The sequence below is a fragment of the Caretta caretta genome, chromosome 6 (genome assembly GCF_965140235.1).
Source record: "Caretta caretta isolate rCarCar2 chromosome 6, rCarCar1.hap1, whole genome shotgun sequence".
In the NCBI taxonomy this organism is placed as follows: Eukaryota; Metazoa; Chordata; order Testudines; family Cheloniidae; genus Caretta; species Caretta caretta.
Window position 1 is genome coordinate 125,246,551 of NC_134211.1, and position 16,238 is coordinate 125,262,788.

At 47.4% G+C, this 16,238-nt stretch overlaps 1 protein-coding gene across 8 annotated transcripts in view; it reads right to left on the bottom strand.

Moving 5' to 3' along the window:
• FRMD6 (FERM domain containing 6) overlaps positions 1-16,238 on the bottom strand; it is a 105,458-nt gene that overhangs the window by 36,979 nt on the left and 52,241 nt on the right. For all 8 annotated transcript variants that reach the window (XM_048852168.2, XM_048852169.2, XM_048852163.2 and 5 more), the window contains 2 exons: positions 4,386-4,637; positions 2,478-2,568 (listed from right to left, as the gene is read on the bottom strand). In XM_048852168.2, the coding sequence (XP_048708125.1) occupies positions 2,478-2,568; positions 4,386-4,484 (190 nt within the window). In that variant the 5' untranslated portion in view covers positions 4,485-4,637. The remainder of the gene's footprint in view (positions 1-2,477; positions 2,569-4,385; positions 4,638-16,238) is intronic.

Genomic DNA, 16,238 nt, shown 5'->3' on the forward strand with positions numbered 1-16,238 from the left:
ATCAAGGAACCAAAGGACATTATCTATTTCTGAGTCACTGATAACTTAGAAGAAAATGATCCTGAATGCTTATGGGTCAGTGTCCAAACAGATAAAGCACAGGATGGGATATTAATTGGTATCTACTGAAGACCACCAAATCACACCAAGGAATAGGATGACCTTCTCCTTATGTATCTATCTATAAAGTATAGGAAAAAAGCTGAATAATCATGGGGACTTAATTATGAGTGGCATATGCTGGAAATCTCATACCACCAGAAATAAAACATCTGTGGACTTTCTGAAGATTAGTCACAACAATATCCAAAACTCAAAAAAGTGTTGTATCCAGCATGGGGCAATTCTATACTAGACCTCACCTGAATCACATGCAGGTGAAGTGTTGCTTTCATAGCCCCCCTCAACTCCTGCCATTGCCAAATGGATCTCAAAGATTGGAGCCGCTACCAGGAGCTAGATTTTTCCTGGGCAAGGCAGCAAGGCCCAGATCCTCAAGGGTATTTTGAAATCACTAGAAGTTAGGAGCCTAAATACCCCTGAGGATCTGGGCTGGAGTTCCAAGTGAATTATCAAAGCCTTTAGAACTCATGCAACCCTGTAGACCCAGTCCCCCAATTTGATTTGCATTATCAAGGTCTTCATTGGATAGTGTAGTGGGGTGGCTGCCCCATTCCCACAGAACAGGGGTTAAAAGCAGCTCTGGAGAGGGCTGCATCTGAGATAAAAAGAGTGAGAGCAGCTGAGGGAGTAGCTGACCACAGCTGTGACCAGCCCAACCAGGCCACAGCTGGCCCGGATAAAAGGGCTGAGAGAGGAGCCAGGTCAAGAGTCTCACTCCAGCCCTGGAGTGGGAAGGGCCTTGCTGCCTTGGAGCAGGGTACCGGAAGCAGAACTGTGCTGGGGAAGGGCAAGAGGAGCTGGGGAGCTCCAGCCTAGCACCTCCCCAGGCTGAGGGCCTTGTTAAAGGCCTAGAGAGGTACTGGGGCTGCACAGGTGCAGCCCGGGGATAGGCAGAGGCAGCTGGTCCAACCCCCTTGCCAGTGATGAGTGGTTTATAGACTGCAGTCTGCTACAGAGAAAAGGGGCTAGATGACGACTGGCAGTAGCCACTGAGGCAAGGGGGACACAGGCGGTGGGAGTTCCCCTGGGAGGGGATACCCAGAGTGTGGGGACTGCTGTGGTACCAAGGTAAGGGGCACCAGGGTCCAGGAGGGACATGGGGCCTGTGGCAGGCGAGACACCAGCCAGCAGGGGGCGCTCTGGAGCTGGAGTTGAGCTAATTCCCGGACGACCAGCAGGAGGTGCTGCGGCGGTGAGTATGCAACCTGCTACAGATAGTAAACACTTCTCAAATAAACCCGAGCCCCTACACTTCTGTTCCTGAGTAACTTCAGAAGAGAGCAGGGCACTCTATGTACACCTACACTGCATTCTGAGCCCAAGTCCCCCTTCCATCCACAAATCAGTCTGACTCGGCTCAGCAAGCACTCAGGTCTCCGGTCCTAGGACACTGCGAGGCGGGTGGGTCAGAGCCTGAGTCCTGCTGAGGGTCAGGTCCAAGTCCTGTCATTCTGCAGTGTGGATGCACCTCAAGATGAATCCATGAGCCAGGGTCCCACTGACCTGGGTTTACGATGCAGCGCAGAAGTACCTTCAGACCCTGATTCAGCCAAGCACTTACGCATGTGATAAAATCCCATTGATCTCAATGAGAATTAACCACATACTCAGGTGCTTTATTGAACAACTTGGGTATGTACTGAACTGGGGTCTCAATGCAGCATGGCACTCTGCACATACTGAAACTCCTCTGACATTTTGGGCTCGTGCAGTTAGTCTGGCCTCTGGGAGTTACCTAGCAAACACCCCACCAAGAAATGCTGCTTGGTGAACAGATAAGGAAGTAAACAATCAAGCATAAAATCTGCGGGGGACTTTGAAGGAAACCAAAACACATTTTGACTCAAGATGTAAGGAAGAATTATTTGTTTTTTGAAGCAGTGATTTAACACCACTTCAGGAACTATAAAAAGTACGTGGGAGTGCCTCTTTAACAGCAGCAGTGCTCACCCGGGGCTTGATCCAACTCTCACTGACTTTAGTGCGGGCTGATTGGGTTCCCTGGAGGCTAGACAATATCAGAGAGCACATGACAGTTTGTTTGAACATACAAAATATATAGAAAACTGCAAGGAAATAGAACTTAAATGTGAGCCAGCTCCAAACCAGAGCCTTATCCTGTCACCAATCAGGGCACACAATGAATGGGGATTTCTGGGTGAAGAGGGACAGTGCTACAATGGACAATACTTTATATTTATCATCCCTTGTTATAATAATGCTCAAGTTGTTTATCAACATTTCACTCATGACATGGCAGGTTTATTCCTATTCTGGCAACCAGCATACTTCTGTTGCACATCTGTATGTGACATAGCATTGTTTGAAGTATACAAGTTCAGACTGAGACTTACTTTGTATGACGCTGAGTCCAAAGAGATGACAATCCCTTAACCTCAGAAGGTCGCACACCTGGACAAGTAACTCACGACATAATATTTTAACCTGCAGCAGAAAAATACAGGATTGAAAATATTAACGAGAATCTGCCAATATGTTCTTCAGGTGTTTTATGATCTTTAAGCAAGCCCCATCCTGAAGCCGCTGTATATTCCCAGCTTCCACTGAAGGTCAATGGGAGCTTTAAGTGTGTACCAAGAAATGTAAAACATTAGGCACACAAATTATGTATTCTATACCATGCATACTCCAAATTCCAGCTGATCCCATTACCCACTGCATGAGACAGACATTTAACTACCTAAAGGTAGGCCAAGATGGTCACTACTTTTGATATCAGCCTAACAAAATATTTGCCTGTAACAAAATAAAATGCTTGCTACAGGCAAGGCCTTTCACACCGACAGGCCTTGGCTACAGTGCCACAGATCCATAGTCACTTAGGACCTCAAGGTTGTCACTATACTGTAGGTGGTGGCCACTCAGCACTGCACAGGAAGGACTAAACTCTGGTCTTCTCCAAGGATGAAAATCAACCTTGTGCAGAGGGCTGGTGTTAGGCCTAGGAACCACCAAAGTCCCAGGACCTTAGTTCTGCATAGTCCCTGAGAAAGGCCAAAACCTACCACTTGTGCTAAAAGAAGATCTTCTTTAGTGGTATCAGTATTAGGGCTTAGTTATGACACAGACCAACAATTCCAATTCCAGCCAGTAGAGATCTGTGGTTCAAAAACCCACATATTACAACATCAAGGACTCACAAGAGTTTAAGAATAAAGCAAACTAGAAGTGTCCCCCATGTTGCTGCTCCTGTTAATTTGCAGTAAAGGTTTTCTTCCCATTGGAGTTCTCCTGAAGGGTCCGGTTCTCCATTGTCCTGCACTGTGCACCGTAATTTACACCCAGGCAAAGGAAGTGCAATATGGATGTAAAACACTACCAACCTGATTCTGTAGCATTTCTACTCCCACCTGACATTACTGTGAACAACTACACATAGTGCAGGGGACAGGGAATCAGACACACAACTCCTAGTTCAGAATCTCATTAACCTGTAGAGTGGAACAATTTTGGGTTTCTTTCTCTAGAATAAATTCCAGCCCAGCCCTTTGAAAAAGCTAAGAAACCCATATTATTGTCAAAAGGCTCCATTCTGCCTCTATGTTCACCCTTCCAAAACCAATGGGGGTTGGGCATGCATGTCAGGGGCTTAACTGGACCCAGTTCTAATGATACATAAAGGAATGGATCACACCTAAAATAACGTCACTTGGATTTAGCTAGAGCAGTGCACGAAGAATGAATTCTCAGAGCATCAAGCCCAATGAGACAGAGAGAATAAAATCCTGATGTGCCTTCAAATGTGAGTAACTGTAAAAGGAGTAATACATTTAAAACAGCAGAAGACTGACCTCTTTTAGAAACACATTTGTTAGATATATACACACACATATTTTCTGTGTCCTAAATCAAATATATTTTATATAAAACGGAGAAGTTACCAAAAAAGTGAGCTTTTGTACATACCCTCCAGTTGCCACTTTTCCACGCTGTTTGATGTAAACGGGCATAGAGAAGAAAGGCAACTGCGTGTCAAGTGGACTTCTTAAAAAAAGCCTGCTTTAAACTAATTTTGAACACTGTGTTGCAAGGAGAGTTGCCCTGGGCAGATAACTCTGCTCATCTGTCAGTCAAGTGGCAGCCTGGAGATGACCTGTGTCACAGGTGTCAGTGTGTGATAAAGCGACTCCATCAGTAAAACAGGGGCAAATCAGGACAATGCAGGCTGTGGGTACAGCATCCTAGGAGACCCAATGCTAGATGAATGCACAGGACATACCTGGGTTAAGGCGTTTACCTACATTTATAATGATGTTGAGAGAATCGTCGTTGGGAAGGAAAATACAAACGCTGCGGCGGTCTTGCATGATTCTGTTATTATGGAAGTTCAGTTTGTTCATTGTGTTCTGGGCTCTCTCTCTAGTGGTTCAATGCGGCGCTCCGAGTCCTGGCAGAAACCTCAGGTTCAGAGCACTCAGCAGCCAACAGCTTCTCCTCATCACAAAGCCATCACAGGAGGGACATTCTGGCCTCTGTCCCTGGGGGTGCCATAGCTGGGAAGGAGAGAACACGTGAGTGTCATATCAACAGGGAAGGGATCTCAGCAACCTTCTTTGAACAATGGAAGGGCTACAGAGCTTTAGGCCCTGGGACGCATTTCAGTGGAATCGTTTCCCTCAGTGGCTCTCAGCCTCTCCCATCCTGAGGCCGTACGTTACAACAGAAAAGGGTTCCCCGCTCCAGGGCCGAATTAACGCATAGACACATGTGGCATGTACCTAGGGCCCCAATTCGTGGGTGGCCCAACCCAAGCAGTGCTGCGACCCTGTGACCCAGGTCACAGTGCCACTCATTCAAATTCGGACTGGCTGCCCCTCTGTCACGATGGGGCAGGGGGATGCACCAAATCTGAGTGAGTGGCATCGCGACCTGGTGCAATGGGTCACAGCACCACTCAAACCTGGCCTAGCCGCCCCGTCATAAGGCCCAACCTGAGCGGGCAGTGGGGTGGCCCACGCTGCTTCTCCTTGCTGCTTCTACGGGGCCAGCTCCTGCACTGGGGCTCCCTGCACCAGGAGCCTGCCTAGCTTTGCCTTGCTTCCAGCAGCCCACATCCCCTCTACTCTGCCCGCAGGACTTGCTCAGCAACAGCCTCAAGACCTGCTACAAATACGGGGAGCTGCAGCGAGTGCCCACATAGGGGAGCCAGCCAAGAATCCTAGAGGGATGGACCCAAGGGGTTAACAGGGCAGCATCTGTGCAGCGGGGAACCCTGGGGGACGGACCTAAGGGGGTTAACACGCAACATCCGTGCAGCTGAAGCCAGTCACTGACTGATCTGGAAAGGGAAGGTTAACTAAGCAACATCCATGCAGCACAAGCTGGATGTACTTGGGTTACGAAATCATAAGTGCAGCTATGCTGGCCAGGGCAGGGTTAGTATAAATGCATCCCTACTGTGGGAGCATCTACTTTAGCTGGCCTGTAGAGGGGCCAGAAGTGCATGTTTGCCTGGGTTAATCTAGTCCTGCCCTTCTCTCTTGGGCACCTGCCCCTCAGGTTGGGAACCCATCACTTACACCTAGCAACAAAAAGCCAGCTGGATTTACATTAATTTCCTAACACCATTAGGCATTTACGAAGTGATGTGGAATTAACAGCTGCAACTCTCAATACAGAAGTATTTGTATTTAGTTCGCTTGCTTTGATGAAATGCAATTCATTGTTATTCAGTGTCTTATGTGATAGCCTCTGTACGAGCTCTCTAATGCTACCAATGCATCCTCAAGGTACGTTCTGACCATCTGCCTCTCGGAGGATTAACGTGGGATTTGTTATTTCTCATTTAAAACATCCCTGCCCAGTTTTAAGGTACAGCAGCAGACAGAATTACCAAGGAATAGCAGTTTTATAAGAGGTATCGCAGACAGCAGCAAATGATGCTGAAATTTCACTGCCCCACTTCTACAGACCTGTTTCATGAAAAATTACACGGCTACTGAAATGGCCATCATATGACACCATCTAGGAGGAGTTCTCTCAGTCCGACATCATTAGCACAGATAGGAGCTTTCAGACCTTTGAAAAATGATAGTCATCTCACCCAATGTAGTGATTTTGAAAAGGGTAAACAAAAGTACCACGGCGTCCAGGTCTCAACTTTCCTTTTTGGAAACATACATTGTGTCTGTGATCCTCCCAATAAAGTTGAACACAGGCATTTTTGTGCCGGGCTGGTCTTTGGCCACGTGGGCTTGGATTCTGCGCACACACACACAACTAGCTGGCCATACATGAGCCATCTCATTGTGTTCAACGTGTAAATGGGTTACAAGATCAAGGCGTTAATTCCTGCTCTGTATATTTCCCAATATACAGACACCCCCTACCCCCTGCACTGTCTGCATACAGAGTCTGCACTCCTAGGAGTGGTATGTTAAAGCCTGACAAGTTGGTGAGGTTTCAATGCAAGGTAAAACGTACTATTATATCAGATTTACCTTGGGCAGACTTTTACCACCCAATCTCTTCCATGCTAAAGCTAGAAGCCTTAAGTGCTCTGCAAGGCACTCTGTTAAAACAGTCACTCACGGAAACTATTTGGACTGGGTCTTTGCTCCCAACTATATTAAGGCCCCAATTCAGCAAGGAACTTAAGCACATGGATAACGTTAAAACAGGCTGCCAGTCCCACTGACTTGGGGTATTCATGTGCCTAAATATCTTGCAGAATCAGAGAGACTTACTCACTTAAAAAACCCACCCATTATGTTACCTGAATACTGCTCTGAGTTCCCACCCATACAGGCAGTGTTGCAAAGAGGACATGACATACCATTTTACCCATATGAACAAAACCAGGTCTGAGGCCAATCTAGTACGTATCAGAGTTACACAGAACCACGAAACCTCCTAGGACCGAAAGCTCAGAGACATTAATTACAGTGGCCAAAAATTCCAACTGACTCTGAAAAGCCTTGAAATGGCCGTTTTATTCTTTTGGCTTGGTTTCAGACAAGCCTCTAAAGGGCTTTACTGGCATATTAAGAAGGGGAAAATGTATATACGGCAAGAACAAAACAGTTCTTTTTGGAAAGAAACAGGAGTGCACTTGGATTTAATTTGTTGCCGCTAGCAGAAAGAATGGGTGGTACCTTTATAACTGCTCAACAACATACCCCCAGCTCTGCTATATTTAATCCATTTGTTTCTTCCATGATCACTTATATTCTGACCCCTGATTATTTTAGGATTTAACAAATGAAAAAAATCAAAACGCGCTTCTGTTTTTACAAGACTATAAATTGGAAGCTCATAATTCTTTCCTTTCGGGTTTTAGAGAGGCGATTTTTTTCATTCCTATACAGTTAGCGTAAGTACTTCCCATTTCAGTATCCCCCTCCTCCCCATCAAAACTGTTCTATAGGAGGGATGTTAGAAGTTATTAATGTCTTATTGAAATTCGACTCCTTAAATGGTCTTAACCTCAGGAAAATTTCCTCTTAAAATATACATCAAATATCCTCAGCTGACATGCATCGGCACAGCTCCACTGACATCAACCAGCCGTGGATCTGGCTCCATATTCCAAATTAAACTGCAGTCTCTCTTTTCAGGAATTATCTACTGGTCATTAACGCACCTAGAGAACGAAGGAATGTTTCTGCTCACCCACTTTCTGTGTGTTAAATTAGAAGCACCTAAAGTCTCACCACTGGGAGGAAGCCACAATTTTCTTAGCAGATTTAAGAAGGAGAAATGGGAAAGGCTCTGAGACATGAACCATCACTACATACAACATTTTGTAATTCAACAGCTGAAAGGCTCCAGTCAGATGGGAGATATTACTGCAGTTGCTTTACTGATATAATTTGCAATGGTCTAAAGTGTAAAATTGACCATCTCCTACAGCTCCGTTTTGATCTTGTAATAAAGCAGATGGGTCAGCCCAAGGCTGCCCAGAATATGACTATGCTCAGATTCCAAGCACCTCAAATGCTGGAATACATTCAAATTTCTCTACTTCTATCTGGTGACAGGGAGAGCACATAGTGACGCTAACCCATCTCTCTCCCAGCAGGGAGGTCTTATAGCAACAATCCTCCAGGCTGACTGGCTAGCAGACAAGGGCAGCACTATCTTTCCAGCTACCCAGACGAGACTTTATGAAGGGCAGAATTTACTATTGCTTCTGGCCTTTTCCAGGAAAAGATCCTCGTGTCCCTTGATTCTGACTTCACTTGTTTTCAAATCAGGACACTTATAAGCTGTGTTGCAGAGTAAGACACCAGTATGTCTCCGTTGCTGTTCCCCATGGATCCCATATCGAATAGGTTATTCCTTCTCATTTATTTACTTGTTTGTTTGATGTTCTGAATGCTACATTTAGAATGAAGGACACAGTTTGGTCCCTTCTCTTCTAGTCTAGTGTATCAAAGTTCTTATACTGCACTCTCACTATGTGCCATGACCGTACATCTGACACATGCCATCCAAGGCAGCACTGTCCAATGGACAGGGTACTCGACTGGGACTCAGGATACCTGAGTTCAGACTGAGAGCAAAGTTCAACCTGGAATTAAAATGGCTTTAACAGTGAGGGTGATTAATCCCTGGAACAGATTGCTAAGGGGTGGGGTAAATTCTCCAACACTTGGAGTCTCTCAATCAAGATTTGCAAAAGATCCATTCTAGTTCCACTATAAGGTGCTGGGCTAATCACTGCATGAAATTCCCTGGCCTGTGTTATGCAAGAGGTCAGATTAAATGATCATAACAGTCCCTTCTGGGCTTAAACCCGATTAATCTTGCACTGGCTCTGCCATGGGCTTGCTTTACACCCTCAAACAAGGCACTGCACCTCCCTGTGCCTCCATCTCCACTCCTGCCCTCTGTTTTGTCTAATTAGACAGAGCTCTTCAGGGTAGGGACTGTCGTCACTTAGGAGGTATTTGTACAGCGCCTAGCACAATAAGGCCCTGATCATACTTGTGGTCTCTGGATCCTACCATAATACAAAAAACAGACTTGGGGAGATTTACCACTGATAGAACCTAAACTAACCAAACTCTTGTAATGGTCATGGAATAGTTCAAAAGAACCTGGCCTCAAATGCATGTTTATCACCATTTCCTCTCCTCAGACACTCCCTTGCGCTTTGTGGGAGTTTGAACGAGGATATGCAAAATTGTTGTTGGTCTCCTTTCTGCAGCCTATGACGCAGATGGTTTGCAATGTCTCATGTGACTGAATAGTCCAATCCAAGATTTGCATGGTCTTTGGCAGTTACTGAAAATGTGTGGATCTTGGCTGGGAGCTGCTTGCTTCCTAATGGCTCTTTTCTCGTCAAGCTGTAGGAGCCAGCTCCTGTCATGGACTTTGATATCCTGATGGAGACAATGGTGCCACTTGTTACAATAGGATATGCAAAGAAGCTTTAAATAGGATAGCAGAGAAAGCGGCAGTCTCTCTCCTTTGCAGAAAGCTCTTCACTGAGTATTTCAGTGGCCCGCAAAAAGGAGAGAGAGAGAAAAAAAGTCAGCTCAAAGCAAGATGTCTTATGAAATACTCTTCAGAGTACGTGCTCAGCATACACTAGGCACAGAAATGAAGGGGTCCTCCAGCTGACGGAGGCTTCGGTTGAATAGAAGGAGACTCATTTACAGCAGCTGCCCTTAATCTTTCCAGTTTTCCCTTTGATAAGAAAAAGCAGTTTTGATGGTATTTATAAAGAATAACTAGGCAACACAGTGGTAATGATATCCGGTTATCAAAAACATTTTCTTTTAAAGGGTGAGCTCTGAACAAGTAGTTTTAAGTCACCGTGATGATTTATGAATGCCCAGATAACCTACACAATGAAACATGCAAATGTCTCGCATAGAAACTACTTTTTCTTCCTTTTTATAACCTGTTGATTTACGCTCGCACTGAGGAGGCTGCCCCCTTCCTTCAGCGGATATTTGCCTCCGACCGAAAGAGAGCACTGGTCTCCGTGCCAGTTTCATTTGCCTATTCTGAAAGTGCCTTACACTAAACCCTAGCCTTACCTCTGCAGTTACAAAGTCATGAAACTCAGAGTGAAGGGCCCCCTGTTAAACTCAGCTCTGAGCTGTTGAACGTAGGCATTATGCAGACATCTTTCAGTAAGGGCAAGTCAGCCCCCATGCTCCATGGCCGCAGAGTCCCCCTGGAGAACTGGTCTGATTCTGCTGGGCAGAAATGGAGCTAGGGATTGTATAGTGGGGGACATACTCCTGAGCAGAGCCTCACCCTGCATGGGCTTCCTGCACCACACTATGACGGGTGGGTGGACACACAGGCAAGGCTGGATATTTTGATGATCTTCCTATGATCGGGAGAGGGGTTGGAGCAGGCTCTGTGGCCTGGCTGTGGAGCCTCTATATTGCCTACATGGGGAAGGAGTCTTCCTCCCTCTCTCCCTCTTGTATCTGCTCAGGTATTAGCCTGTCCACATGGGGCAGACACTGGTCTCAGGATTTGGGCATATACAATTACATGACACTAGGTAATGTGGCCCAAGGGGGATGAGTTGAGTGTTGCTAATGAAATTCCCTGAATTGAACTGACAGAATCAGTCCCGACTATGACAAACCAGGGTCTAAATAGAACAGCCACGTTAATTTCAAGGCTCATTAAAAATTATAGGGGAAAACAAAATAGCACTTGCCACGTACCCACAGCCCTGACACCTCAAACTGGAGAACTCCGATTTCCTCCAAACTCATTATTTGGTAACTCAGGATAGGAGGGTGGGGGGGACAGTGACCTCACAGAGGCTGGTGGGATGGAGCAGAATGGAAATCAGGCTCTTCTAGTTTTCACCAAAATCAACAGGATTCTGCCCAGAGTGGGGGGGAAGGGTGGCCATAGTGTGGTGTGGGCCTGGCTGGGTGTACAGCTTGGCCTACTCATACAACGAAGTAGGTGACCCTCTACTATTCTCCCTGTCCCCCTGTAATTTCAATCCAAGGTATCTTTTTTTCCCTTCCTAAAAAGCTTCCTTCCAGCAGGAAACGTCACTGGTGCAGAATGGTGACTCTGGGATTCCTATATACACAGTCAGGAAAGCACTGGGGATGCTGGAGGACACATGGAGCTAATTCAATGCAAATTATTCAAAGGCAAAAGACTTCATTAAAAAGGACACCATCAATCTAGGGAGGGAAATCACTTCTGCCTGAATTCCGATTGGTCCATTCGAGAAGTAATACCTCAAATTATTATTATGAAGCGAGATTAGAGGAAGAGAGCTCTGTTTTTTCAGCTTGTTTACTCTGGACAGCGTTTGACAGCATTTTGCAAACAGTCTCTCAATGACTCTGCAGCAAGTATGCTCAGTTTACAAGTCTAAATATGTCCAGTGATTTTAGTGAGTGCTAACATGAGGGCCACCCTCTGAGCTGAAACACCAGGGATCGAACTGGGGCCCTCCAGACCTAAAAGCGTGAGTTGCTCCAGCATGACCTATAGCAGAGGTTCTCAGCCTTGTTCTTTCTGAGACCCCCCTCAACATGCTATAAAAACTCCAGGGCCCAGTGGGGGAGGGGGGGGAGAGACTCAGGCATAGGCATAGTTTGACTTCTATTTTGGGTGGGAGCAGGGGCCGGCAGGGCTCAGGCCAGCTCTGAACAGCAGGGTGGAGGAAGGCAGCACCACCTCCACCCCTGACTCACCTCAGCAGGCCACCCACCTGTCTGGGCTGTGTGGGGTAGGGGTTCAGGTCAAAAAGTTTGAAAACCACTCAGGATGCAGGCAGGAAGTAGCTAGGGGCTGAGTGCGAGCAGGGGGGTAGCTCAGGGTGTGGCCAGAGGAGTAGCTGGGGGCTGTTTGCAGGCGGGGGGGTAGCTCGGGGTGCAGAGGGGGGTAACTAGGGGCTATGTGTGGGCGGGGGGGTAGTTAGGGGCTGTGTGCAGGCAGAGGGGTAGCTCAGGGGTAGCTAGGGGCTGAGTGTGAGCAGGGGGGTAGCTCAGGGTGCAGGGAGGGGGTAGCTAGGGGCTATGTGTGGGCGGGGGGGTAGTTAGGGGCTGTGTGCAGGCAGAGGGGTAGCTCAGGGGTAGCTAGGGGCTGAGTGTGAGCAGGGGGGTAGCTCAGGGTGCAGGGAGGGGGTAGCTAGGGGCTATGTGTGGGCGGGGGGGTAGTTAGGGGCTGTGTGCAGGCAGAGGGGGTAGCTCAGGGTGCAGAGAGGGGCATGTGGGGGGGAGCTCAGGGTTCAGGGATGGGGCACCTAGGGGCTATGTGCAGGTGGGGGGAGGGTAGCTCAGGGTGCAGGCAGGGAGTAATTAGGGGCTATGTGTGAGTGTGTGTGGGGGTAACTCAGGGTGCAGGCAGGGGGGTAGCTCAGGGTGCAGGGATGGGGTACCTAGGGGCTGTGTGTGGGCAGGGGGGTAGCTCAGGGTGCGGGGGGGTAACTAGGGGCTGGATGCAGGCAGCTCAGGGTGCAGGCAGGGGTTAGCTAGGGGCTGTGTGCAGGCAGGGGGGAGCACAGGGTGCAGGGATGGGGTACCTAGGGGCTATGTGTGGGTGGGGGCGTAACTCAGGGTGCAGGCAGGGGACAGTTAGGGACTGTGTGGGGGCAGGGGCATAGCTCAGGGTGAAGGGGGGGTAACTAGGGGCTGGGTGCAGGCAGCTCAGGGTGCAGGCAGGGGTTGGCTAGGGGCTGTGTGCAGGCAGGGGGGTAGCTAGGGGCTGTATGCCAGGAGGGCTCCTCCGTGGTCACTGCTCCTCAAGGGCTCTGCTGGCCACAGAGCGGGGTCCCCCTGTCTGGGCGGCTCTTACCAGCTGCATGAGCGGAGGAGCAGCCGCAACCCCGGGCACCAGCAGCAGATGGGGGAATGCCGTGGCTGCCTGCTCCATGACACCAGCAAGAGCAGCAGCTGCCCGCCTCCGGCTTCCCGCCTCTGAGACCTGGCCAGGGGATGGGGTCTCAGGAGTGGGGAACGGGGGGGGGGGGGGTATGGAGCTGCCCCTGGGACTGCCCTGCTCTGGCACTGCAGTGGTGGTGGGGGGGGGGGGGGGCACGCAAACCAGTGCTCAGGGGTTTCAGTCGCGGGGTCCTGAGGCCCCCCTGAAATCCTTGGTTGAGAACTGCTGACCTAAAGAACCAAGGCTCCATAGCTGGGAGCCGGAACAGACTCCTATCTTCTGTCAATTGGTGGGCGCGGAGGGGGACCAGGAAAACACCCTCGCCCCGGGATACGCCAGCACCACAGCCTGGGCCCGGAGCATCGAACAAAGCTCCTTGGGTCTCACACCAGCTGGAACAGAGGGCCTCTCCTCAGCAATACCCGTGCAACCCCTGGCCTTCCCATTACCCACTAGTGGCAGTTCTGTAACCCCCACTGGCTGGAGGTTACACAGGTGTGACTGACTGGACCTGAAGATCCTTTGGTTGATAATGTGATAAGGTGGAAGAGAACCCAGCTCCCTCTCCCACGGCTGGGCTGTCTCTGCACATCTAATGGGAGTCCAAAGCAGCAAACAATCATTTTTCCCACTACAGGCAGACGACCTGATTCTGATTATATCCAGCTGCTCCAGTGCATGAGTGACCAAGATGGAGCTCTGCTCTTGTGCCGTTCAGAAGCTCTTATCCGCGGGAGCGTAGCTCCCTTTCGGTCTCTCTGGATCTCAGCCAACCTTCAGTTCCCAACTTTTCTCCCTCTTGTTAGTCCAGACAGTGCAGTTCCTAATTATGGTGGCGCTCCACTCCTGCAGAACCCCTTAGTCTGAGCCCTGCAGTGCTTCGCATTGCAAGACACACTCTGCAAGGTTTCAAATTTCCACTGGAGCCATCTCACCCTCAGTCGCTCCCAATTCCTTCCTTCTTATCCTAGAAGCGCTGCAGAAGCATTATATGGGCACATCTGACTGGTAAAGGTTTTTATAAACAGTGCACTGGCCTGAGCAAAAGGTTTTTTCACCATGCCTGGGCCACGCAGACTTTACTAGGAACATGAAAACCTCAGGGTTGCCAGTTCTCACTATTAATTTGGTGTTTTCTTAAAGCCCCATTTCCTGACGTAAAGTGATTCCGTGAGAATCTCAGCTTTCATTTAAAATCAAAGTGAGTTTCTAGCCTTTATGTTGAAGGGAAAAGTGTCACGATCTAATCCAAGCGCACCCTAACAACTCAGATGCAAACAAAAAACCCTAACAGTTGTTATTTTTAAAATCTCATGATTTAAGACAACCATGATTTTGGGGGCCTGAATCATGATTTTTCAACATTTGGGTTGGCAATACCAAAAACGCAGTTAATATCTAAATTGTTCCACACAAAATGAGCCAAAGGCACTGTTCCTCACCGGGATCAACAGAATTACACAAGCCTAGAGTTTCTAGGCCAAGCCATTTGGATGAAGTGAGCCAACAGAAACCATGGGAATGGTTTCCAAAAGTGAAACCCATCTCATTTTTCAGCCCCCCAAATCTTCTCAATACCTGGTCAGGTTTGTCCCAAACTTTCCAAAAATATTCTATCCTGGGCTAAAATCCGGCATGTGAAATTTCAGATGGATCAGTTTGGTTTGGCAAAGTAGAGCGTGTAGGATGAAATTCAGCTTGCAAAATCTCAGCCATAAATTTAAACTAATACTCATCATAATCACAACCACAAGGGAGAAAAGTGATTTAGGCTTCCAAGGAGGTTTTGTAAGCAGACAGCAAATTTTCACTTATGCTCTTGGCCATGCAGTGTAAAAGGGCCTGAGCATAAATGAGAATCTGGTCCAGAGGGCATTCTGAAGAGCTATTATACAACTTTCTGATCGTGTCCCTTAAAACAAAGGCTTCCTGTTAGAGGAAAGATCTTTGTACATATTAGATTTAAAATACAAACTTTCAGCTTTCTATTTGTTTTTCATAATACTCCTTGCAATGTTAGCAATTTAGTGAAGACTTTCAATCAAAAGCTCTTTGGAGAAGGGAACTTTCATTTACTAGGGGTAACATTTTTCAAAGTAAAAAGAAAAGGAGTACTTGTGGCACCTTAGAGACTAACCAATTTATTTGAGCATAAGCTTTCGTGAGCTTGGTTAGTCTCTAAGGTGCCACAAGTACTCCTTTTCTTTTTGCGAATACAGACTAACACGGCTGTTACTCTGAAACCTGTCAATTTTTCAAAGTATCTAAGTTCATTAGGGGTCCAGTTTCAAAAGTGACTTAGAATCCTTAGTGCCTAAGTCACTCTCTCATTGAAAGTCAGTGGGAGTTGGGTTTCTAAATGTCTAAATCACTGTCGAAAATGAGACTTGGGTAACATTTTATGATGTGTCTTAGGATACTAAGTCCCTTGGGCATGGCTGGAAATTTTACTCAATATGTTTGCATAGTGAGACTTTAACCTGGTTGGCTTTTAGCTCAGATAATAATATTTCAGTTTCTTCAGATCACCTGCTCTTCCTAGGTGATCCTACAATAAAATTCACAAATGCTGAATTGTGGCATCACATTAACTTAAATAAGTAAGAGGCTGGGCTGATAGTCACTTTGCTAAAGAATCAAGCAAAGACAAGCGGAACGGTGAGGGATTTGGGTCCTTATTAAAATACAGGCTTCAGAGACAACAGCAAAGGGAATACTGAAGAGGGAGACTTAGAAAATTGCTTTTTCTGTAACTGGTTCCTTGTTTCCAGTTTGTTCAGATACAAAAAAGGTCTCTTTAAAGCAGCAGGAAATAAAACCAACCCCTAAAAGTAAAGGAATACCAATGGACACAGACAGGAATAAAATCTAAATCTAAACCTTAGGTCAGGGAACCACACAAAGAAGAGTCAGACACACCTGTCACAATCTCCTCAGCCTGTGGGAACAGAAACCAGGATTCGTTGCTGATAAGCACTTGCTGATACTGAGGGGAGCACCCAACGAGTCTGGTGAATTTAGCTGCTGGCACTTAAAAGGTTAAACTAAAAACTGTTCTCGGAGTCAGGCGAGAATACAGCTCCAATTCCACAGAGCATCAAGTTAATATCACATTTCCTGCTTAGACTTGAGACTGGTCTCGTCATTTAAATTAGAAATTAAAAGACTAGAAAAGATACACAAGCTGAAAACAGTGAGAGCCACAGAGCCTGCACGCATTGCTTTGTTCAGACAGTCAGTGCAGCCTGATGCAGAAGCAAACATCTCCC